The sequence below is a fragment of the Diorhabda carinulata genome, chromosome X (genome assembly GCF_026250575.1).
Source record: "Diorhabda carinulata isolate Delta chromosome X, icDioCari1.1, whole genome shotgun sequence".
Lineage (NCBI taxonomy): Eukaryota > Metazoa > Arthropoda > Insecta > Coleoptera > Chrysomelidae > Diorhabda > Diorhabda carinulata.
This window is the reverse complement of record NC_079472.1, coordinates 7,144,141-7,170,371: the sequence shown is the minus strand read 5'-3', so window position 1 is coordinate 7,170,371 and position 26,231 is coordinate 7,144,141. Positions and strand designations below refer to the sequence as shown.

General features: G+C 32.3%; 1 protein-coding gene across 1 annotated transcript; it reads right to left on the bottom strand.

The window, feature by feature from the left end:
• Positions 1-664: 664 nt before the first annotated feature.
• On the bottom strand, positions 665-26,231 carry LOC130901442 (dual specificity mitogen-activated protein kinase kinase 7-like). Its single transcript, XM_057812846.1, has 10 exons — positions 25,965-26,231; positions 25,111-25,370; positions 22,403-22,630; positions 20,470-20,649; positions 18,741-18,964; positions 17,108-17,263; positions 7,518-7,827; positions 5,731-5,998; positions 3,980-4,172; positions 665-3,922 (listed from the first exon to the last, which is right to left on the bottom strand). The coding sequence occupies exons 1-10, from the start codon at positions 26,092-26,094 to the stop codon at positions 3,775-3,777; spliced, it is 2,097 nt and encodes a 698-aa protein (XP_057668829.1). The 5' UTR covers positions 26,095-26,231; the 3' UTR covers positions 665-3,774.

Sequence of the window (26,231 nt, the reverse complement as noted above, 5' to 3'; positions counted from 1 at the left end):
TTAAAACTAGAATACAGACTATGTCTATAATCGCATTCATAAGAAAGTATTAGCTCTTTGTTACTCTGTTAACTCTTTTATAATTATTGTTTTCTTTACAGTAATAAACGTTTCAAGCTAAATAGAGGAAAGATACCGTCTTTATACCTGCAAATGTTCGATGCACGCATTCATTTTTATTATTGGTTAGGTAAAAAAATTTTAATTCTTGCAAGTGAAGAAACTTATCTGACTATATTAATTCTTTCTTTGTGTAATTGTGGATAATTTACTATTTCCCTTCCTTTTGGATTTATATGCGCAAGTAATTGCCTGTATTATGTATGTATTGGCCGCATTATTCCATAAGATATTTTTTTATTTCTATTCCTTTTGTATTTGGTTTTTCTCTTCGTACATTTGAATCATCTGTTCTTTTTTTAATTTTCTTCTTTTCTCGTGTATCTCCACTTTTATTATTCTCACTTCTACGTTCATATGTTCAATGTCAGATACAGGGTATTGGTATTAGACCATCGAAAAGCAAACATGACAGGATACAACTTTGTATATGTTTTTACTAAATGCCTTCACTAGAAATATCTAGTCAAAACTAGAATTCGCCATTGATTTATTTGCTTCCCATTCTAAACATATAGATTACAGGTTAAATATACAAAAAACGTACTTCCTTACATTTTATTGATATTTATTGGTTAAACAATTGAGAAACATTGTGTATTTCAATAGTAAATTAGAAAAGTATTTAAATCTCCCTTCTCCTGAAGATATAAATCTTTCACAAAATCTATTTGAACATACCAGATATTTAGTAGATATGACAAAAATATAATTAAGTAACAGTAACAAAATAAGTAACAAAAACAAAACAGTCAGTCAGCCTTTTCGGAACTTTAGATAACGAACGAAATTAAATAGAATAAATAAAACAAAATGTTCATGATCAGATTTCAGTTTAGCAAGGAGTAAATTTACAAACTCTCAATATTCACATTATTGATTACAACAAAAAAATCACTACTTTATATTAACTATCACTTTAATGTCAATTTAAATATTATAATAAAATCCGAACTATACTCTCATTATCAACCAACGTTTTGCACCAAATGAATAACCAAAATTTTATGAATTTTATAGAAAATTATTTGCGAGAAAATCAAAAACTACCTTTGGAGTTGTCGACGAGGAAAATGTGCTGGGAATATTAAAAAATCTATCCTAAAATTTATTTTCCAAGAAGGTCCGTTTTGCCCCCTTTAAGTTAATTCTATTACTTTGCATCATTAGAAAAATATGATAATCTCGCAAAATGCTGCCAGCGTCCAAAAAAGCACCATTTATAATGTATGTTTGTACCAGGGTTTTCATTATAAATTGACGTCCCCCCTTTTAGTATGATACAAATAGAGAAATAAAAATGATTTTTACAAAAATTACACTGAATCATCAAAATAATTTCACAAAATTATATATATACAGACTGAATCACATATTAAATGCAAACTTCATTTTTTTAATTCATCTCGAACATACACTATGAATCTGTAATTTGGAATAAATTCAATAGGTTTATATAATTTTTTTAAAATAATCCCAGTAATTCCAACCGCAATTTTTTAAATAAGATTATAATGTATACAGGGTTTCACAACTTAGAAATATGACGTCATATTTGTTTTAATTTTTACAAATTGCAACAAACTGCCCCGAGTGAAGATATCAAAACAAATATACTACTATTGTTTCAATAAAATCTTGATATCTCTTAAGGAACATAAAATTGCATCCCGACAAACTTATATTCTTCCAGGAATTATTGAAAGATGATCTTGATATAAGACTGCAGTTTTGTGAAGAAAATATGGATCAACTACACACAAAATACAGTCAGATATATAAAGAATCTACGTTTTGTTAAATGGTAAAGTTAAGCGACAAAATTATCAGTCATCAAGAGATGAGTATTCACGCTGAAATAAAAAAGACCACACTCGTACGCATAGTTAATGTTTGGGCAAGGTTTGTCGGAAATCAAGTTATAGGATAGATAATATTTAGTCTACTCATCCTGTAGATGCTAATGTCACATTCAATAAGATGGTTAACCTATTTACTTCACAAGATCCGTTCGGGAGTAATATTGAAGTAATACTATTCAGTGATACTGAAGAAAAAAATTATTTCGTGTGTTGATAAGCATTATTTTTAACCGGAAAACGAACTACTGAAGTAAAATCTTGGCTTAAACAGTATTATAGTGAAAAGGGAAACTAAGCATCATTTACTGGTATGTAGAATTCAAATGTGGGGTACAAGCGCCGATAATATTCAACAGTTTGGATGTCTACAATAGCTCTATACTCTATCATATCTGGAATAGTTTTTCATCTTATTTAGAGGGATCAGATTCGTCAGAATAATATCTCTAAAAGCCATATCAGCTTCTTCCATTGTATTGGCGTTGAATCTGTTTGCAGTCAACAAAATGTAAAATACTTCAGATATCAGTTGCACGGATTGTTTTGGATCGTTGCGAGTCTCATTCAGATTAAGGAAACTTATTGTTTTAGATAATTTGAATATTAAAGGCATTTTTCCCAAAAGGTTGAAAACCGTATACATCAAATAGTTTTTACAATTCTTGCGAAAGATCAATATGTCTTTATCTTTATCTCCAATGCATTTTTTCTCTTGTGTCATACTCCAAATCGATATATTTTTTGAGGTTGCGGAATAAACCTTTGGAATCTTTATTGAAAATGTCTACTTTATAAATAGGAGCTCTTTGAAGAATTTCGGTCTCCATAAATAAATGGATTAGGAGCCATTCACTTTGAAAATTTTTAAGACATGGTTCGGATAGACTGAAAGAATGCCAGTTTAGCCAGTAGTAGTTTATTATCCAAAGACTTTTCCACGGTTTAAAACATTTCTCTTTTGGAAGGACTGTCTTTAAACAAATTGTAACGCGCTCTCAAGTCTCAACCATAGATAAGTGAGCCCGTAAGAGTGCAGTTACGAGAGAGGTTCAACATGTTGTTTCGATTGGATGACGCTATTTCTGAGATTAGTCGAAAGGTTTTTGAACGACATCAACACCAAATTGCTATGTCTGGTTGGCTCATTCAAAATTACTGAAAATTCCCGGCACTGCGAAATTCCAGTTTTTTCCCGGTTTTCAATTCCCCTAGAAACCCTGAAATAGTCATTATAGTGTTTAAACAAGCGCCAAAAGAAAAAAACTGTTGTTTATCCATTTTGACACAACAAAGTGATGAAATCAATATGACAGTGTGCTCTTATTGAATACTTGTAGGTTTTCATGAGAAATGTTCGAGTTGCTCTTTCATTCGTTGTATTAATTATAAGTTTTAGTTTAATGCAATAAATATCATGATTTAAATCACTGCTATTCATTCTGAAGCACCTAAGCTTTTGTATTGAAAAATTGGAGAATAATTTTTATTTTTCTATTTGAAGCGCGTGAGGTTTGTATCTTTGGAATTGATATTACTAATGTTACGTATAATAAAAATGCGATTTACAGTATATTTTGACTTTTTGAAAAGATATTCTCATAAATTAAAGACAAGGAGTACACGCTGATTCCTAACGTACTCCTGTCAGGTTTTTGGTTGCAGATTTTACACTGATACTAACCAAAATTATTATCCCCTTAAAAATAATATTCTTTTTTGTGTATTAGCCGAAATTTCAATGAAACAGTTTCCTATGATGTTCCTCCTTTCTTGGAGGCGAATTAGTTCACTGTTATGAGACTTCATCATTTTTGAAAGGCCTTCTTTGTGGCTCGGGAGTGTAGTGGAAGCGTGCACGTAAATGTTGAGGGGATCCAGGTACTGAAGAACTCTCTGAAAGTCTCCGAGGAGGAGGCACCGGTGGTGTTGGTGATACGTACCTGTGAGAGAATCTTAATTATCATAAAAACAAATTCGATATTTTATAAATCACTAACCTTCGTGATAGACTAGGAGAATTAAGAGAATTGTTTTCTAAGAAATTTCTACGTAGTGTTAAGGGACTTTGGTTATCAGCATTAGGGTATCTATTAAGCCGAGGAGGGGGTTCCGGACTTTGGTGCCTTGAGGATCTACCGCTACGGTCTCCACCAAGTTGCAATTTTATGTAAGAGGCGAAACGTTTCTTTCCTAAAACAATGAAAATACAACAATGATAACTTATCTATATATGAAAAAAAAAATGTAAGTGAAAATGATTTTTTGGTTTTAGATAGCACTGCCTCTTCTAAAAAATATTTATTTTAAAATGATTTTGACATCCTATACCATAACTCAGAAATGAAAAAAACTGCCAATTGGACAACAAGTATTTGTTGTGAATTTCAACAGTAACGTTATCATCTAAATCTTAAATTATGTCTCAAATTTATATTATTTTGGGCTGTACGGATCCTTCAGTTGGGTGTGATGAAAGTAGACGCTTCAGTTAACTTCATACTCGAATAACTGACTAGCTAGCACATTAGTATGTATTGATGATACTCTCTAATTATAACACACACTTTATAGATGATTGGTTTACAAGGTGGACTATACATGGATACTTCATTACGTTTGTAGTAAGAAATGTCTAGGATGGTATGCAAAACCTTGTTCTGGAGCCTTTACAGGATGGTGATGTTGGAGTTGATTGATTGTTCTTTATATCCAAAGATAATGTCTCACTTTAAGTTTCCTTTAGTGTATATTGGTTTTTTCTAGATCGAAATTCTGTACAAGTGCACCCTGAGATATTTAGCATCTCTTTTTCTCATTAGCTTTGATACACAATTGCCATTACTGAATTTTATTTAGGTTAATGTAAAATTCTAATATAGCAGTGTCATTTGCATAAAATGCTATCATAGTAGTTTTTATTGTTGGTATAGTTATAATTACACCAACACCATCAAATGTTACACGGATAGCTCCAAGCATTCAGAACTGAAATAGAGGTGTACGGGCTCAAAACCAAACAATCTGAAAGCTTGGGCAGTACAACAAGTATTTTTCAGGCAGAAATATATGCAACAGAAGAATTATTATTATCTTATCCAATAGCTATGCAGCTATTAGTGTTTTGAGCTCCAATGCAACTCCCATCCAACCTTGTTTGATAATACTTGGACAAGTTAAATGAACTAAACAAAAAAAAATAAAGTTATCCTCCAATGGGTTCCAGGACACACAGCAGTCGAGGAAAATTAAATATTCGACAGACTCGATAAAGTATGGATTGTGGAATCGGCTACAGGATAAAAGACAAAACACAAGACAATGAGGTAGTTACTCCAAGGAATCTATAACAAAATAAGATCTGTTGAACAGGAGTCGCGACATTGCCGCCTCAATAGACACCCGAAGACGCTAGGTTTAGCCGAGAATGCAACGTGCAGACTCTGCTAAGGAGAGGACGAAATCTCTATTCTCGAAGTGTGAGACACTACGGAATTTCATTACACTGAGACCGTCTGAAATAGAAGATGATCTTTGGAAGGCCACAACCTGAATCCCAATGCTGCAGCAAGAATAGGGGATATCTTTTTTTATATGTTCATATTGATATTGCCTTGATCTTAGGTCTATTTTAATTAAAAATTACTTTTTAAGCAGTTAAACATCCATACATGCAACTGATACTGTCAATACCTCCCATAAGAAAAATTTTCAAAATGTTTGTAAAAAACGAATTGTGTTTTCTACATACCTGATTCTTCAGCCTCCCTGAACATTTGTTGCTGTTTTTGTTGGTGATAAAATCTCTGGAGTATTATAGGACTAGTATTTCCGCAGTTGTAATGTGGCTCTTCCACTTGAAATTGTGTTCTGAGCGGAAGAGGTGAAGCACTAGGAGAACGCCATCTCGTTTCACTGGCTACCCTTCGATGTCGATAAGGAGCATTTGATGAACTTGAAGAACTTTCCAAAAGTCGACGGGTATTAGAAGATAAGACTAATGGAGATCCTGCATTCGTCTAAATATAAACAAACTATTTTCAACAAATCTAGTTACTATTGATATTTTAGATTACTGCGGGCAATCTTGATATAGATTGGTCGTGGTTATGGTCTTACATACTGGTCTTGAAACCGAAAACAATTTCTACAGAGCGGCGTGGTTCTCATTGCATCCGGGTTTTGAGTGTTTGAAATAGCCATGGCCCAGCACTGCTATCTAGGGATGGATACATCGTCAACTACTTTTACATATTATGTGTCATATTAACTACTTTTATTCTTAACAATTCATTACTTATAGAAATAATATGAACAATAATACAATTTAGTACTGTTAAGCTGAATTGCGTATGCACTTATTATATATCCCTCGATCACAGCGCCGACTTGGCGACAACAGAGTGAGTTAAGTATGCGTCCGGACCGTGAAATGAATCACCTTCGCTACCCTTGTTACAAGACCTTTATGTAAGACCGTGGTCGAGGTTCACTTTGAGACCTCAAGCCAATTGTATTACCGTTTATTTTCCACGATTCGGAAACTTAACTAGTAAACAAGCCTCTAGTATAGCTTATTTTTAAACATTTCTAACCCAGAAAGAAAGTTTTTACTATGACAAATTAAGGTTTAATGTATATTGTAGAAAGTATCGAAATATTGAGAATATCATTAAGATTTTGACATCCGTTTCTAAAATCGCCGTCATTTTCAGAGGAAGAGGAAGTTTTAAAGTTTTTTTTTATGTATTACAAGTGTTCAATGTGGCCTTCAGCTACTGCACGGCAAACACCTACGCGATAGCTTCTTTTTGTCATTAGGGTTGAGAGCCTGTACGAGTTCTAAACTGTAGGGCTTGTATAGCAAAAGCAATCTCAGAACTTTCCATACTGTTGGTTGGGGTATTCAAAGTTCTCTACTAGTTCAATTGGTAGACTCACTTGGGCTGCGAACAAAATTGTTTTCTATTCGTCTGACATCATCTTCTGACACAGGCGGTCTGAGCTTTTTCATTTACACACACTTCCAGTCTATTTAAATTGATTAAACCAACGAGTAATGCGTTTTCTAGTTGATACTTGAAATGCCCGCCATATTAGAATTTGCGGCTCACTTCTAGCCAATTCAATAACACAGAACACTTTCTGCTCCACAGTCGCCATCTCATTCACAACTGGTACTAACAGAGAATGGCGTCCTATTGCAGCGAGAACTCTAGCGGCAGCTTGTGGAACCATCACCGCCTTCCTACACTTGTAAAACATTAAAAAAAAACTTTAAAACTTCTCCTTTTCTTTGGTTTAAAAATTATTCATGTAGCATTTGTACTTTAGTGAATACGAATTTTTAAGAATGATGATGGACCCATGATTTAGAATAACCCTGTATTTGTCACCATATCCATCAATATTGAATCAATTTATACTTAAGCGTCAACAAAAGTTTGAAACGATGAAAATATGTCAGTAAAACACTTGATATTCAGTATTTATCTAATTATTCATTATTAAATTAAAACAAAGAACCAATTTTCTCACCTGCTCCAATTTATTTTCGAGTTGCTCTTTCATTGATTCTACGTTATTTTTGTTCAGTTGGAAAGGGGTATCATTTTTGGATGATTGAACCAATGATTCTTGCGAAGGATTTTCTCTTCTAAAATAATTGTACCGAGACATATGAGGAACTTTTTTATCCGATGGAGATGATGCGGGCCTTGTATGGCTAGGAGGTGAAATTTTTCCATTCGATACGCCGTATGAATTTACGGTTGAAGGAGGTAGTTGAATTTGTGAAGGTTGACGACCGGTGAAAAACTGACGAATTGAGTGGGTTGTAGAATTTTGTCTGAAAAAACAAAATGTTCCAATAAAATTTCCATATATATGAATTTATATCTAAATTTATGAATGAATAGCAATACTTCATATCTTCTAATCTAACAACTACTATATTTTATACAAATAAACTAAAAATGGAACTTTTAATAAGAGACCTTCAGAGTCCATTCAAAAGAAGTGGAAATGGGGTGGAATATTGCACTCCAAGGGTTTTTTAACAGTTTCTGAGCTCAACCTGAAAATGTCAGCACTTATCATTTAAGGTTGAGAAATATATTTGTGCATGCGCACACTAACATTTCATTTTGGACGCTTAGTTTCTTTTTAACAATCGTAGAAGTGAATCGTGAAGATTTTTGTGCAAAATGAGATGTCATTAAATATTTGTTTTTGAAAAGCAATACACCACTGCACCATCATTTTCGACCGTAAAATACCAGCATAATTGACAATTGGTATTTGGAACTGCCAAGAACTGCGACATCATCGAATGGTATTGAATGGCCGGCGAATTAAATTGGATTTATAAACTCCTACTGACGCTCTAGCTCGCTTTGGAAACTATAAAGTTTTTGACTTCCATTTTTCGTTGGGAATTAAATTGGCTGGCACTATTTGAACCAATCAGAAATCTTATTTCACATAACCACAAATTTTTTTTCGTACTAAGACATTTTACTTGCATGATAGAAGAAAAATTTCTCTGTTTATTTTGTTTCAAGTTTAAGCATTTCTTAGATTTGTTAATATTGTTTCTATCCTAGTGATATTTGTACTTTTCCATGGAAATGTTATTTGATGGAAACGACATCGACAATTCAAAGTTCGTCTAATAAATGGGGCTAGAAAGCGAAGGAGAGAACTACAAAATTATAAAAAAATAGAATCATGTTATCATTGGCTATGCGCTGGAACGCGAGATTCGACTTCAAAATTTATAAATCTGTTTCAATTTATGCTGAACGCGATTAAAGGCTAATTTAGATACATAGACACAAACGCCCGCGTTCACGTCCCAACGTCCAGACAACGTGGAGTCAAATGTAACGCTAATGAGAGCGTCAGCGCAGGCGCAAACGTAGGAGTTTATTAATATTATTTTAGGGCGTTAGCACGAGCGCAAGGGTAAAAGTTTTCAAATTGAACTTTAAAGTTAGAGAGATAGAAGGGGATATCTGCATATAAAAAGAACGCATATGCCATAAACTGACTGTAAAGTGATGCATGCAAAATCTATCCGCACGTTAAGTACCGCGTTTTCCTACTTTAGATCAAAAGTGAAATCAAATCAACATTTCCCGGGCATTAAGCCCAGCGGTTTAAGCAAAATGAGTCGGATTTTTCATGTCGATTCATAATTGAAACGAAAAATCAGTCAAGACAGTAGATTGCAAAGAGCGAACCTACTCTGAAAGTATCATTGCTCGAAAACGAAAAGGAAGATTTTGCAAAAAGGGTCTTATTTTCAGAAAATGAAAATGTTTTTCTATTCTCACACTTTGATAATCGCTAAAATTCGAATTGGTTGACCACCTACTGTTTTCATCAGATCTGGCAGCAACTTTTTCCTGTTACCTAAGTTTCATTTGCAGGAGAGAGATTTTCATCAGAGAAAGACGTTATCGCATACGCCCAAAACCAATAGCTCCAGAAAAAAAAATAAACACTATACTACAAATCAAAGTGCATTGTATCCAAACAGTGAAATTAGCAACATGCTTTTAAAAAACCATTTTATGTATGATATGGCAAATGGAAATTCTCGACAAGCTAGACGTCTTTATGCTGAAAAATATCCGCAACGGATGACGCTTCATCATTCCGTATTTGTACGTATTGTGAATACGATATTCACAAACTTATCCGAAACTGTGGCGAGTTTCAAAAGAGCAACAATTATATACTTATCATATCCAACGAGTTTAAGCTCTTTTACCTCCTCAACACAAAACACGAAAAGCGACAAAATACTCAATTTTGATGTATTGTTTTCGGAAGAGACACATTTTTTAAGAGTATCTATCATAAATTGGGGGACAACTTAATTGGAATTTCTTACACCAGTTTTCACGACAATGATCTCTCTGAACTACTTGAAGACATCGCACTCAATGGCTACTACTTTGGCCTCCTCGATCTCAAGAGTTAAATCCTTATGATTTCTTTTTATCGATCCACCTTAAATCATTAGTCTACCAACACCCATAGTTGATATTAACGATTTGAAGAGTCGTATTCAAATAGCGTGAAACACCATAAGAAATTTACCTGAAATCTTTGAAAGTATAGGGTAAACCACAGCAGGTAGGCTACATTCATGTATCTAGGCCAATGCTAGCATTTTAAATGAATCATTTACTGTTTTCCATTCATTTTATTAAAAAAAATATAAATTATGCTGTTTATTTTATTTCATAAAACTTCCTCTCGAAAAAAAGTTTTTAAATAAAATAAAGTAAGGGTTGCTAATTTCCCCCTAATACCCCCGTATAAAGTAACAGGAATATTGAAAAAATAGCCGTGGTCCGCCCTTTGCGCGTGGATAAAATTACTGAATTTGAAGTTTCTAACTTAACTGAAATTTTAGAAAAAAACTGACCATGGATAATACACTCTATTCACTTACTCAATTTTTTACTACACTTTTTAGCACTATTAGTTGATATAACAATAATTAATGCTAAGGTCGATGCCTGACTGTCTCCCTCTATCGATTGTAATTTTAATCAAAGTTGACTCATAGTACTCGTGAAGGGGGGGAACTATTTCAACCCAGCATGGTTATTAAATTATATATAATATTATGAAATGCATAATATGTATAACACAGGCAAACTAAAACTTGACCTACCTAATTATACTAATTTTTTTGGGGGAAAGTTCCACATTCATCCCTCAACTAATAAACTATAAAGTAGACTGTAAGGAATAGGTCCGTTGTCCTTATTTAAACTTTTATTACTTTAAAAACCCCAATACTTCAAGATCCATACAAATGGATGCAAATTTTAACAATTTTACATTATTTATTTTTCACAGTATTGAGATGGTTGGGGACAAATGGCCTACACTCTATAGTTTATTAGTTAAGAATTGAACGTGAAATTTCTCGTAGAAATGTTTTTATCTGCAGTTTTTCCCGAGAGGAGGGAAAATTTAGTATATACAGGGTGTTTCTATATCCATGCAACAAAATTCGGGATGTGTATGCTCGTAAAAAACCCCCTTAGGGTAGGTAAAATTATAACTTAAAATCCTTGTTTTATTTAAAAATATTTTTATTCTTGAATTTTTTTCCCCAAAATCAATAGCTGCAGAGAAAAAAATAAATGCCAAAGTTTATAATTATTTGAGTTGAAAACAATAAAGATGTAAAATGTAATAACCACCTCTAGCCAAAATATATTAATTTAGTCTACATATCATAAATTTCCATACACGTTTAGAAAAAAAAAACCTTTTAAGGGTGATATCTCGGAAAGGCGTAGCCTGAGGAAACTTGTTATGGGAAAAATCTATCTTAATTTCATACAAGCGATCACCCTCTGATTTTTGTCCTATGAATTTAGAAACAGGTCAAGCTGAACAGTTTGTTACACTACCACTACACCAACACTCACAATTATACTGCCTGGCGTGGGTTTCGATAACCAAGTTATCGTCTTCAGGTAAACTGTTTATTTCAGTCTATATAAGACGATAACTTTGTTATCGAAGCGCGCGTCAGACAGTGTAATTGTGAGTGTTAGTGTAAACAGTGTGTTCAGTATGAATATCACCAACGGTTCCAGAATTTCCAACTCAGATAGAGAGGTCAAGTCTCATGATCGCTTTAATATCGGTCAGGATAAGGTCCAATTGTAAACTATATAATCTGTTGTAGTCAATTTTTAAAAATTTCATGTTGCAAGGAGGTATCAATTATTTTTTAGGGACGCCCCTTAGAAGAAACATTTTTCAATACAGCAAGCATGTTGTACAATATTCTGGTTTTAACTGTATCACAAATTTCATTCCTTTTGTCAAAATCGTCGTCAAAAGAATTGATGAGAAATTTGCATTTTATGAGAGTGACATTTGATTGTAATGTTTTTTATACTGAATCATGAAAGATGTCTGGTTGACGCGCCACTTTGCTTAGTGATGGTTCTTTGGTAGAAGTGTCCAAAAGTTTTGTTGCGCAGATGATTCTTTCTTTTTTAATAATAACGGAACCACTGTACTGATAAATTAATTCCAGGACATATTTATAGTTTGAAACATTGTCAAGTCTTTCTTGCGAATCTTCCACATTCCTCATAAGAATGTTTTTGTTCAAAAGTAAATATCATTTTAAATAATAAACGTAAAACATAGCAAAATTAATTTTACAACAAAGTCATTTTGATCAAAGATGGATAAATTGAAATGTGGACCTATCGTCGAATGCTAGGAGTACCATGGACTTCTGAACACACTGTTTACACCACCATTCACCAATACACTTCATTCTATGAAGACGATAGCTAAGTTATCGAAAAGTGCGTCAGATAATGTAATTGTGAGTGTTGGTGTAGTGGTAGGGTAAATAGTGTGTTCAGTATTAATATCACCAACGGTTCTGGAAATTCCATTTTAGTATCATGGACTGACAAAGTGACAAATGCAACGATTCTAAAAATAAAAATGGAAAAATACGGGGAAATTCTTCTGAATATAAAAAGAATGAAAACAGTCTATTTGGATTACATACTCAGAGGCCCAAAGTACCGTACTTCAACTCTTTGAAGGTAGGATAGATGGTAAATGAAGAGTGAAGAAAGTAAATGTTTTGGCTTAGGAACACAGCGGCGGTCAGAGAAGCTTACGAAACATCGGCAACATCCAATAATAGTGGATAGGTAACAGAAGAAAAGAATTTTGGTGGAAAATAAAGAAGCTCAACTTCAGTTGCATTCATGTCACAAGTTTTTGATACAAAGTTTACGACCTCAACCAGTTGAGAAATACATTTGTGCTTGTGTGCATGTAGATTCTCACTAAAATTTAGTCTATTTTTGACTGCTTGATCACCGTATAAGTAAGTAATTATGAAAATTTTTCTGAAAATCGAAAATATATTTGTTTTTAAAAGGCGATACTTCTATGCAAATGGAAGATAAGTTAGAGATACTGTTTAAGGAGACGCCACACCATTTGGGCTTGACTGACGACGAGCGTTCGAGAGAGCCAAAGACTGCGACAACCAGTGTTTGTTTACTTTGAACCAAAAGCACATTCGAATGAATATTCCTGGGGCTTAAGGAGAAGGTTTGAGCCTGCTCCGATAAAGGCAAAAACGGTTTTACGGACTAGAAAAGTGATGGCGACCGTTTTTTGGGATAGTCATTGGATTGTATTCATCGACTATCATCAAAGAGGTTAAACAGTAACAGAAGAGTATTAAGATAAGATAAAGGAAGAAATTGCAAAAAGCGACTATTTCAAGAAAAAGAAAGTGCTTTTCCATCAGGACAATTCACACTTCTGTAATAACAACGGCTAAAATCCACGAATTGCACTTCGAATTGATTGATCACCCACCGTATTTACCAGATAAAGTCCCCAGTGACTTTTTCCAGTTTTCTAACCGTAAAGTTTCACATTCAAGACAGATTTTCATCAGACGGGGAGGTTTTTGTTTATGTAAACGCCTACTTTGAAAAGGAAAAAGGCAATTATTATTTGGAAGGTTTAAAAAGATTAGAGCATCGCAGGATTGACTGTATAGACTTAAAAATGTAGAAAAATTAAAATTATGAGAGGAAAAAAATGTTTTGCTTCTTTGTTAGGCCGGAAACTTATGGTATTTATATAAAAGTAAAGAGCGTTTGGGGCATGCTCTTTATTCTGCACATTTTGGCATATACATGTCCTCTGTTTTACCTAATATTTTTGCTTGATTCGTCTGTTATATACCACTTTACTTGTGTTTGCTTCTTCTACTTCCAATCATGCAGATCGCACAGTGTTTGAACAAGCATAGCTAAAGACGTATTAAAGCATCAGTTTTTCTAAAATTCTTGTATCCTGACGTTCTTATACTAATAGAAACAATAATGTATAAATAATAATATACAGGGCGCAGCAGTCATTCCTGCATTTATCAAATGACTATGAAAAATAAACGGATGCAATTTTCAAAATTTTATTGTTATAATCTTATTGTGTATTAAAAAGCATAGACGAAAAATAAATGTAATTAATCAGCGCTGAAGAATTTTCAGGATTTCCAATCGAATTCTTTCCTTGAGTTCTTCAACTGTAAGAAGTCGGTCTTTGTACACTTCATTTTTCAGGAATCCCCGCAAAAAAATCACACGGTGTGAGGTCGGGTAAACGGGGAAACCAAGGAATATCCTCGTTTAGATATATCACACGATGCGCGAGAATCTCATCAACAATATTCATGTTTACATGGGCTATGTGCCTCCATCTAGTTGAAATAAGGTTTGATCATTCACTGCATGTTGACGAAGTTGAGAAATGAAGAATGACCATAACATTTCCGAGCAGAGCATCGCACATCAAACTCTTTCCTTGGCAGAGTGTAGAGATTGTTGATAAAGTTGATGAGGGTTTTGATCATTCCAGTACTTGAAGTTTTGTTTGTTCACAAATCCCGAGAGATGAGAATGTGCCTCGTCACTAACTCAGAGGTTGTGAACAAGCTGCTTATTTTCTTCAACCATGTCCAAAAACGTTTTGCAGTATTGCCGTTGGGCAGCAAAATCGTTTATGTTCAATAACTGAACTACTTTGTTTGTACGAGTGAAGATGTAAATCTGATGTCAAGATCCTTCAGAAAGACCTGTCTGCTTCTGGCAGGCAATATAACCTCAGCCATTTCAAAAATGCAGGATTGACTGTCGCACCCTGTACTTCAGTATTTAAATAATAATAATATGCCGCGTATGTTAGCTCCTATCAAATTTTTTGTGAAGAAAGTTGCGTATAATACTTTTAGTAAATTTCTAATGCACAATGAAACTAAAGACCAAATTGCAAGACATATATTTTGCCTTTTATCAAATGACAATTTTTATGATATTCACTTAATTTATTTGACTGACTCGAATAATCTCACATCTTCAATTTTTAATTCTAATAGGGAGACTGAAGCACATATCCACCCCAAATCCTATTGTACATCATTTGCGGTACATCAAAGGTAATTGATTTGGATATTTTCCAATCATACTTCCATCTTGCGAAGAATTTTGTTAAATAATGTTCAATAAGGAATGGTTTCAAAATTGAATTCATGCTTGTAAGTTCACTTAAAACCATTTCTAATAAGTAGTGTTACGTAGCGTTTGTTAAAGGACATCATATTAGAACCAAATTAACAAAAAAATCTCAACATACAAACCTACAGGATGCAGTTTTCGTCCATCTAAAAATGACAAACATAAAAATACTACGACGTTCTAGAAAGCGAGAAAAACAAACTAAATTGAATTAAAATGTGTTGCAAGTTAAAAGTAAAATTTTATTCAATATAAGTATTAAAGTATGATCAATATAATGTGAAGGGATTCTATTACACTCAATAATTATTGCATTTAGAAACAAAATAATCAGTTTGCATCAAATGACGTTTCTTCCAACAGTATCGTACCTAACTTCATATCATCCTGAGTCAAAATTTTTAAGTAATCTCTAAAGAGTTTGGACCTAGCTCATTCAACGAGAGGATTGTCCGTTCTTCAGCGTTAATTTACAGTATCTTTCTTTGTTCGTCACATTTTTCTATTAGTAATAATTAAATCAACTAATTTGCATCAATTTTTTACGGCTATTATCCAGAAACAAAAAAATAATCTTTACTGCGGAAACATTCGGAATTCCCAAGACAAAAAAGGCACGTGAAAGTCAAAGCAAAGTTTTTCTTTGAATAGTTATGTGATGCCGTTAGAAGAAAATAGCAACATTTTTGGATAAGCGATAATTAGCCGTTCCAAGAAGAAGATGTGATAGCGTAGACATGGAATCGACAGCAGGACTTTTTAACAAACCAAGTTGTACATTTTCATCAGCCTCCCTTCAGTCCCGACGCGGGTTTTTGGCTTTTTCTCAAATCAAATACCACTCAAAGAAAACCAATTTGATTACACAGAGACGGTTTAAATCAATGCGACCAATGCAATGAAGAACAATTGCAAAAACTGACTGGTGCAGAAAGTGAATACACCACTAATCAAATATGTCAAATTAACAAAGGATGGCAGTTAGATGACAAGAAAAAGGTTGAAACAAATACATGCAGATATTTAAAGGTAGGCTCAATACTATTGGGAAATATTTCATATGTAAAAGAATATGGCAAATAACAAAGGATACCAATTAGATAACAAGAAGACGGTGGAAATCAATGCATTGAAGACAATTCCTAAAACTCACTAATTCAGGAAGTGAAAACACCACTGATCAATTGAAGGATGTAATTGATCTTGTAAGGAAGAATAACAATACAGATATTTGAAGGTGGGTTCAATACTTCAAGAACATCAGTTCGATGACAAAAAAAAAGACGGTGGAAATCAATGCATTGAAGACAATTCCTAAAACTCACTAATTCAGGAAGTGAAAACACCACTGATAAATTGAAGGATGTAATTGATCTTGTAAGGAAGAATAACAATACAGATATTTGAAGGTGGGTTCAATACTTCAAGAACATCAGTTCGATGACAAAAAAACGGTTGAGAGGTTGAGAAACCAATGCGACGAATGCATCGAAGACAATCCCAAAGAACTCTCAGGAGTACTTCAGAAATAGAAAGTACTTTGAAGGGTGTAATTGATTGGATGATAAATAACATCAATGTGGATATTTGAAGGTAGGCATATCACCAATAGTTCTAGGAATTCCAACTTAATTGAAACTGTCGGTTAAGTTTTTAAGTCTTCATGACTCTTTAAAATGAACCACACAAGGATTCAAGAAACTGAAGAAAAACTAGGACAACAAAAAAAACCAACAAATATTAGTTAAAATAGAGAAATCACACACAATCGCACAGAACTCACTTCAAATATATTAATCAGTTAGAAAATATTAAATAAAAAAGATATTTTGTTAGTACTGACAAAATCTATTTACAATGGACTTTAATGGTTATTTCTTCATTTTAATTAGACAAGAAAATATTTTAATGTTACTTCATTATGAGATATTTGATGAAATGCTGGAAATACTTAGATTGAATATCAATTAGTACTGTAAAAAAAAGTAGTAAAAACTTGAAACTAACCATGCAACATACCTAGGCGACGCTCTGTATGTCATTTCTTCTGATTGTTTGATCAATTTTACATACCACTCGCCTACATTCACATTATTTATTTCTTCGTATTTTTTCATAAATGGATGATTCTTCAATAATGTGTATTTGGGCCTTTGTTTATGATCTTTTATTAAACTGAAAAAATTCAATGAATGTAAATTAAATATTTTATATTCCATAACCAAGACACAATAATACATATTCTGAGTATTTTAGAAAACATGAGAATATAAATATAAAATCCTCAACCAATTTAATTACAAACTTAACTGTTCTACTCGATTTTAGTGGGACAACCCATCAATGTCACAAGATATAGCTACAACAAATTCCAAAAAACTATAGCATGTAGAAAAAACACTTATGCGGCGTTGTAAAATCAATAAGCAAAGCGGCTAGAAAAAAAATGGGTAATGTATAACTCTATTTTATAGTGTGGAATGGAGGAATGTACTGTGACCAAAAGGATTTACTGTAACCTCGTAGTTGTTTTAACCCCCATCAAAGTTGTTTTTATGATGTCAGGTAACTTTGTTAGCTTCAAGGGGGCAGTTATTAGTTATTTCCTGATGGGAAGTGTCTTGTGAGGAACCTATTGAGGACTAGTATGTTTATGAACAGTGACCGAGGTAATCCAGAGCTAAGTGAACTGCAGTTTCATCTTCCTCCATATATAATCTGTGTTTTTCACTCTCCGTTAGACATAATCTCATTAGGTGCTTCTTGATGTAGAAGTGCCTTGTAAGGAAGTTATTGAGGACTGGTATGTTTTTGGATCTAGTAGTATTGGAATTCCATAGAAACTTTTCGGTAGGCGTTTTCAAGTACTTCTCTTTTAAGGTTCTTCTTATTCAAAAAAACTTTCTAATAAAAGCGATTTCATACAGCGTTTGTGCTCATTTTTTGTGGAATTCTTGGCCTCTTCATTTCCTTCAATCTTGTCTAACCCAGGACTCAAACTACATCCAGTATATTTCGTTAAATATTATTAGCCACCTCACATGTTAAAACTTAGGAGCTCAGTGCTTTGATAGCTGCTAAAATGAATCTAAATTATTGCTGAGGTTTATACCCTGTATATCACTAGTGGCTCTAAAAAATTACGCACCCCAAAATGTCCCCTTATATTTAATTTACTAAGTAGATAGTTTATGTTAGATGAACATTGTAGATTTTGGGAAGAATACTGTTATGATATTCAAGGACCACAGAGGTTGTTAAGAATTTTGCTAACATCTCACAAATCAGATTAGATTGAGTTGCTGATTGTTTTTGTGGATTGTGGAATAATGCCCTAGAGTTCAATATAACAAGAGCTGAGAGTAAAAAATTAGAATATATATTGAAAATATCATTAATTTAACATTTGGTCCTTTGAAATAATGACTATGTCTATTAGTTTTGTTTTAGTATATAAATGCTATATAAATAAATAAAAATATTTAACTATACTTTGAAAATTATTATGAAATTTGTATTAGTTCAATGATTTTATAATGTAATCCATTATATAGATACAAGAATATAGCTAAATAACCTTAAAGTCTCATCATTTAATTTATTTTTCAAGAAACCATTGGCATATTATATCTAAATTAATATTAAAACGTACCAACAAGCTACAAAGTCTCTAAATTCAGGAGAAAATTCTTTATCAGTCGGTAGACTTGGCGGTGCCTGTCCTATTACTTTGCTAAGCATTTCAAAATCAGTCTTGCAATCTTGATACGGGAACACTCCCGTCGCCATTTCTACGAGGGTAATGCCGAGGGACCAAACATCTGCTCTAACATCATAATCGGGATTTTTAGGATCGGGTGGCTCGATTCGTTCAGGCTGTGAAAAAAAATTAAATTCTTACAAACAAAATTCCAACTCAGCTCAGCTCATCAGTTGGCGTCACTGATCCTATAAAAATTGGTTTTCACATGTGTAACAGCAGACATAAAATAGAAATTATTTCCTAGTTAAGGGGAAACGACTTTATGTTTTGAATTAGAGCCCCCTGCGACCTCATCAGATGTTATAACAACAACAAAATGAATGGATAGCTAAAGGATTTTCGGGTTTTACTGAAGAAACACTACAGACCTAAGACAATCCAAAACATTCATAACCTTATCAACTAAGAAATCTGAGGAACTTCTCGATGTCCAGAAATGACATTAAGCTAGTGGTAGGTAAGTACTGCTAACACCTTGAGAAATGAGTCAAAAATAACCTAGGGGTCATCCACATATTACATCACATGTTAATGGGAAGGGAAGTTATCACTGAAATATGACAATGTGTGACTAAAGGCCAGGGGGGGAAGTTTTATGACGTCACATGTCCACTACTAATTAAATTCGTCGTTTAATGTTTTTAACTAGTTTGTGTTTTTGGTTATCTGAATTATTGGATGTTGATTTGATTATATTATTTAATAAAAGTATATGTAAAAAATGAAAACTATTATTTTTAAATGCATGTACAAATTTAAAAAATGTGTGACCTCACATCAGGAGGGGGGAGATTATAAAAATGTGACAACATACGACAAGGTCGCAGAAGGGTTTCAAACGTCATAAAATTCATGTGACGTAATTTATGGATGGCTCCTAGGTTTTTTTAACTACTACAAAAATGTCCAAGATGACGAAAAAAAAATTATTTAACTTCCTACGAAAATATCTATTTATTTTTTCCACATAATTATTCATTGAAATACATTAAAATTCAAAAAAACAAAAATTTCTCATGTAATTTAAATGGGAAATTAAAAATCACAATATGTCACCTCCAAACATTGATATTAAGAGCTCAAACTTTACTAGAATTTTTCTTCTTTATCTTGAATGATATTTTCGTAGTAGCTAAAAAAAGTTTTTTTGGTCCACCCTAATGGCCCCCTATGGGATATTGTGAATGCAGAACAATGAATTATGCACAAAATATCTTTTTAGGTTTGAAAAGCGACTGAGAAGCCAAAATGACTTCCCAAACAATCTACAAACTGGCTATTGACCATTTGAGAAGGGTACTGAAAACAATGAAATAGACCAGAAAGTGAGCTAAGACTGTGCAATTATTTGACCTTAAATAGTTTTCAGCTGCTGAGATTAGTTTGTCCAAATCAGACTTATTCGCCAGATTCATCTCCATAGGATTTTCTGTAAATGAAAAATGTGATAGAAGGGAATTTTTTTCACTAATCCTGACATTGAGATCATAATAGAGCAGATGAAAGCCCTTTCAAAAAAACCCTATATACAATGTCTTATTTTTTTATACATAAAAACATTTATTTGCATTTATATTGAAATTTTAATTAGAACAAGTTGCATATTTTACATACTTACAGCCATATATGCCGCACAACCGGCACTTCTTGTTTTTGCCATGGAATCTACTAGCCTTCCACTGATACCAAAATCACAGAGTTTTACGTTACCTTTCGTATCTAATAAAATATTTGACGGTTTTACATCTCTATGCATAACATCGTGTTTGTCTTTCAAATACGATAAAGCTTCCACAGTCTAAAATATACAGATAGCTGAATTTAATATATTTTATTTAATTTTAAAATAAAAAAAAATATAAAAACAATTTCCTACTATCGCTTTATAAAGCAGAGCTGGGCAGAGTACTGTGCTAAAGTAATCAGGAGTACTTCATAATGAGTACCTATAAAAAAGACTCAAAAGTATTCGAGTAAGAGTAGTTCCATGAGAAGTACTCGAACAAATACGTACTTTTACAAATTTTTGAGAGTACTCATTAAAAAAAAAAGGAACGAGTATTAGTACTTATTTAAAATAATTCTAATTAGAGACTAAAAGACAGGTGAGCACGGTAAGAAGAAATTATAATAAGTAACTGGTAATGGTATATATAATTAAGTGAGAGTATCACTAACCACCCATCAATGTTACCCCGTCCGTCCCCTTTCAGGTTTTTACATTTTAATTTTAATACATGATGATACAGAGACTCGCCTCTAAATCTGTTAAGAGACAAGAAACTAATTCACAAAACCGTATACAGACTAAAGAAAGTTTCGATTTATTATATTTCTTTAAACAACTGGAACCAAACATTGACAGAAAACGGAATGAAAATGAACAAAAAGAAAACCAAAGTTATGGTAGTGGCAAACTTGAAAGAAAAAATTTTAATCAGGGTTAACTAATAGAACAAGTAAATAGCTTCCAATACCTAGAAATTATGTTGGAAGAAATAGGAAGATAGTTTTTAGATTTAAACAATAGAATAGAGGAGGAGAATAAAATATACTATGCATTAAGTATGGGACTCATCAACAAAAAAAGAAAATTCTAATGAAAGTCTTCAAAGGAGTTTACAGGCCAATTTTCACTGGGCATTGGCAAAGAAAGACAAGAGTAGCAGAGATGAAATATCTTAGAATAATGAAAGGAGTAACTAGAAATAATAGATTTAGAAACTTGCATCTAAGAGAAGATTTAAAAGTTGAACCAATACAACAATTCATAGAAAGGAGACAACTAGAATGGTGGGGTCATCCATAAAGGATGGATCACACAGTGCCAATTATAAAAATTTGGGAAAGTAAAATGTGAGGAAAAAGGAAGACCACGAGCAGCATGGGATAACACGCTAGGAAAAATCTTGAAAAATAAGAGAAAGTGATAGGTCGATGGGAAAAATTTGGCACAAGGTAGAAAAGACTGGAAAATAAGGTAAATAGTAAAATTAATACACCTATAGGGTAAAAAGAGTATAGATTAGTTTTTCTTCTTTCCAAAAATAATCATCAGATAACAGATTTCAAGGAAATTACTTAAAAGCTAAATTTGAAATTACAAAATGTTAAAAATTAAAGAGTCAAAATTATAGAATAGTCAAAATATAATGGTAACTTCAGTGGCAAAAACTAATATCACTGAATAATGAAGAACTAAATAAGATATGACTTGGATATTTACATTTTATAATTTTAAATTTAGGTTTCAAATAATTTTGTTGGAATCTGTTATCTGCTGAGTGATCAATGATCTACGACTGCACTCTCCAAACAAAATAGGAGATAAGACAAGGGAGTTCAAGCGACAAGCTAAAAATTGCTGAGACTTCTTGTCTAGAGTGTTGACGTCGCGTCTGAGTACTTCACAATAAAAGTACCCACAAGTATCGATACTGAGTACTTTAAGTACTCAGGTACTGCACAGCTCTGTTATAAAGATATATTTACTATTTATAAAAAAAAATTTGAGAATTTTTAGTAAGAAAAAATGAGTTTGAAATACTTACAGCAACTGTTACTTTTCCTAATACTTCTTCTGGAATTGGTTCTTTAAACCTCTTTAACAATTTATCAAAGCAAGTATCCATGAGTTCCATACAGATCCAGACTTCAGAATCTGTTATGAAACATCCTAAACATTGAACTATATATTTACAGTCGTGTGACTTTAAGACTACTTCTATGTCCATTATAATCCTTTTATTTTCATCACTATTACCAGACCGTCTCATTTGCTGAAAACAAAATATTTATGTACACATCATTTTTTAATAGAATACATTAAACGAAAACATGATTTCTATCCTAAATGAGTGAAATTTACATAATTTGTAGTAAGTAAATTCAATATATATTTGTAATATATAATTTGCAATGATTTCAAGTCATTAATTAAGATATGAATCATTTCTATAGTTAGGAATGATTTTTTTACTTTTGTTTGATTAAAAAACAAAATTTCCCTGAAATTTCAAAACAACTCACACATAATTGCATGGTTTCATTAGTTTGACTTGTTTCACATCAACTGTTTATATTTTTCAATTTGTGCTCAAAGCATTATCATCAAGTAAACAAAATTGTGGAAAACATTTCTTTGAAGCATTTGAATTTTTCTATCAACTCAAAAACTTTCTTTACTTGTAAAATTATTATTGAAGGGCACACTTTGAAAAGTTATGAAGAATGTTTAAATAGAGTCAAAGTTTACATTTAACATTTGTGATTAATATTAATTTTCATCGCATTAAATATTTTTGTACAAGATCACTTATTAGATTTTCTCCTAGCCCTATCAATACAAAAATTGGAACAGTATAGTATTGCTAGGACTACGTAGATCATATGTAGGCAATCTGTAGAAAATAAACTTAAAGGAAAGCTAGGTCACCAAATTTAATACTCTATTATCATCATTATTATTACAGAAGTACTTGAAGTAGAAGGTCTACAATCAAGGGCCATCAAATGTAAAATATTTTGAAAGAATGGATTCCTAAACTATTTGGGTACCACCAATAAAACTTCCAAAAACTGCAGATTATACAATATAGTGTCTTTATTCTTATATTAGTGGAGCCCGACAGGATAACTTTAGATTTTCTTGATCATTATGGAATCCTATTGGATTTTAAGATTTTATTGATACCAAGAATAAGGTTTCCACTTACAGCAGCAGATGGAACATCTACAAATTTTCAAAACTGTTAAACAAAATAGCATGGAAATATTTAAGCTTGTCAAATATTAATACACAGATACTTCAGCTGCTCAACGAGTCCCTAATAAACTGCTAGTTTGCATAGTGTGAGTAGCTAGAAAAAAATTGTTCGTGCTTTTCTGATCTCAGAAAATATGTTAAATAAGCTTTAAAAATGCTTTTATCCAAAATTACACTCACAGACTGTTAAGATTAGAGCTTCTGAACAAGATGGCAGATAACAAGAGCTTACAGGAAATCACTTACAGAATTTTAGGAGGAAAGAAATGAAGATAAAAAAATGAACAGGCGCAAAGTTAAATGATAGAAAAATTCATATTCCCTAAAAGAATACTAGAAGCCAGAACTGTAAGAGAGAGAAACAGAGGAAGACCTGGATGAACGAAATCAATTGAGAACAGAGGGAAGTAACTACTTAAGATAGATCTAAAGAAATGGAGAGAATTTTGAAAGAAAAGCTACATTAAAAAAGAAATTCAACCACACCTTACATCCTTAAGAGTAGATAAACATAGATTGAGGCGAAGAAAAATTACTATCATTCAAATATAAAAACTTTAATAAAATAAATACAAATAATAATGAAAAAAAGTATGTTAGTCTGAAAGTAATAAGAAGAGCAAAATATGGAGAACGTTGATAAGAAGTACGTTTCATAGCACCAAAATTTAGGTCAAAAATTCAGTTTAGTTTAATTTTACGTAAAACAATAAGGTAGGTATGAAACAAAAATTAGAACAAAAAGTAAGCTAAAACTAAAGAAATACATACACAAAAAATAAAAAGGAAAATTGAAAGAAAAGAAAACAGTCAAAAAGATTTATAGATAATAGATAGATACAAAATCTGCACTGTAGTAAGAACATCAGTTTACGAGATGGGGTAGGTTAGAGAATAGGGAATTCTTACCTTCTTAGGGTCTGGTGAAAGGCAATCAAGATACAGTATCTGTGAATAGTAGGAGTAGGCTGAAGAACATATGAAACTCTACCCTTTTATTTTTTAAAATCAATTTTAATAAGATGTTCTGTCTAATGAGTTAATGATATCCAACAGCATGTAACACTTGATATTTTGTGTAATTTAAAATCAAATTTAATAGAAAACTATTGGGAAGCATTTGTTTATTAAAGTTTTGTCGAGAAATTAGAATGACATAATGTAAGGAAGAGTCAGACAGAGAATTTCAAAGTAAATACCAACAAATACTAAAAATCATGGAAGATTTTAAGCTGGAAATAGAATTAGGGAAGTTGAGCTGTACTAAGACGTTCACAGATTGATATAAGACTCAAGTTGAAGAAAAGTGATATAGTGGTGGTGGCAGAGAGAAGAGAGTGGTGAAAAAATAAAAATGTAAGATATTCTTATAATTTATGTTTTAAAGAAGTTCAAAAGGGAAGTTTGTCTTTTATTCATTCTTTTTTCCATACTTCAATGAAATATTTGAAATGTTAGAAGTCACATTGTGAAATAGGCACACAAAGACCTTACCTTAACTGCTATAATACTTCTACTAGGTTTATGCCTCATTTTTACTACATGACCACATGTACCATTTCCCAGTTCTTCTATATGTTCCATATCCTTTATATCAGTTTTGTACAATTCTCCATCTATTGTTAAATCACCACTAATTTGCATTATTTCTTTGAGTTTTTTTTCTGTTTCTAAATCATCATTTTGTCGAGTACTAAAATTCAGATTTCTTGGTCTAGTCATAACAGGGCTTCCATTGTTGCTATTTAGTCCCACTAAAATTCAAATTACAATAAATATTATAACTAAATACACAAAGAAAATTTGCACATTATATTAAAAACTTGATATTCAAATACAGAGCAAACAAAAGTGATTTTAACTACTATATAATAGAGGAGAACACCATAGACAGAATTCCTAGTCTCTATAAATTAACCTGAAATTCAATTATATTGATGAAATGTATATTATTTTGTTTTTACTTATGTACTATTTAATTATATAATATATGCTTGATTTAGGACTGATTTGTAATGATTATAAATTATAGAAAAGAACAAAAACTGTCATTAATAACAGTGTTATCGCCAGATATGTGAAAATATCTTCTACTAGATTGAAATTTAGCCCAGCTGATAACATTGAAGAAACAGTTACCAATTGATTATAAACCCTAAAGTACTTGCATAAATTTTATTTGCAGTAAAAACCTTAACTTATGTGATTTTATAACCTCTGGTAATTCTTTATTAACTAATTTATTAGAAATTAGATATGCATATTCTAAGATGTTCAATATCTTTACCAAAGTAGGTTAATTGTGGAATTAATTGATTTTTAATTTCAGTTTTCATCCAATTACTTACGAGATAAACCTCTCCGACTAGTGGGTAGGCCTCCGGTACCAGAGCGACTCATACCTAAATTAGAGGGACTTCCTTCGTTTTTAATTCGGTAAAGTAATTCATCTATTTTTTTAGAAGTCGCTTCAGACATGTCCTAGTATGCAATGGAAGAATATTTGAATGACCTGAAATCTTTTGTTAAATAAAAAACAAAAAATATTTAGTTTCTGACATAACTGAAATGGACTGTTTGACAATTTCGGCCCGTCAACCGTCAACTGTCAATCT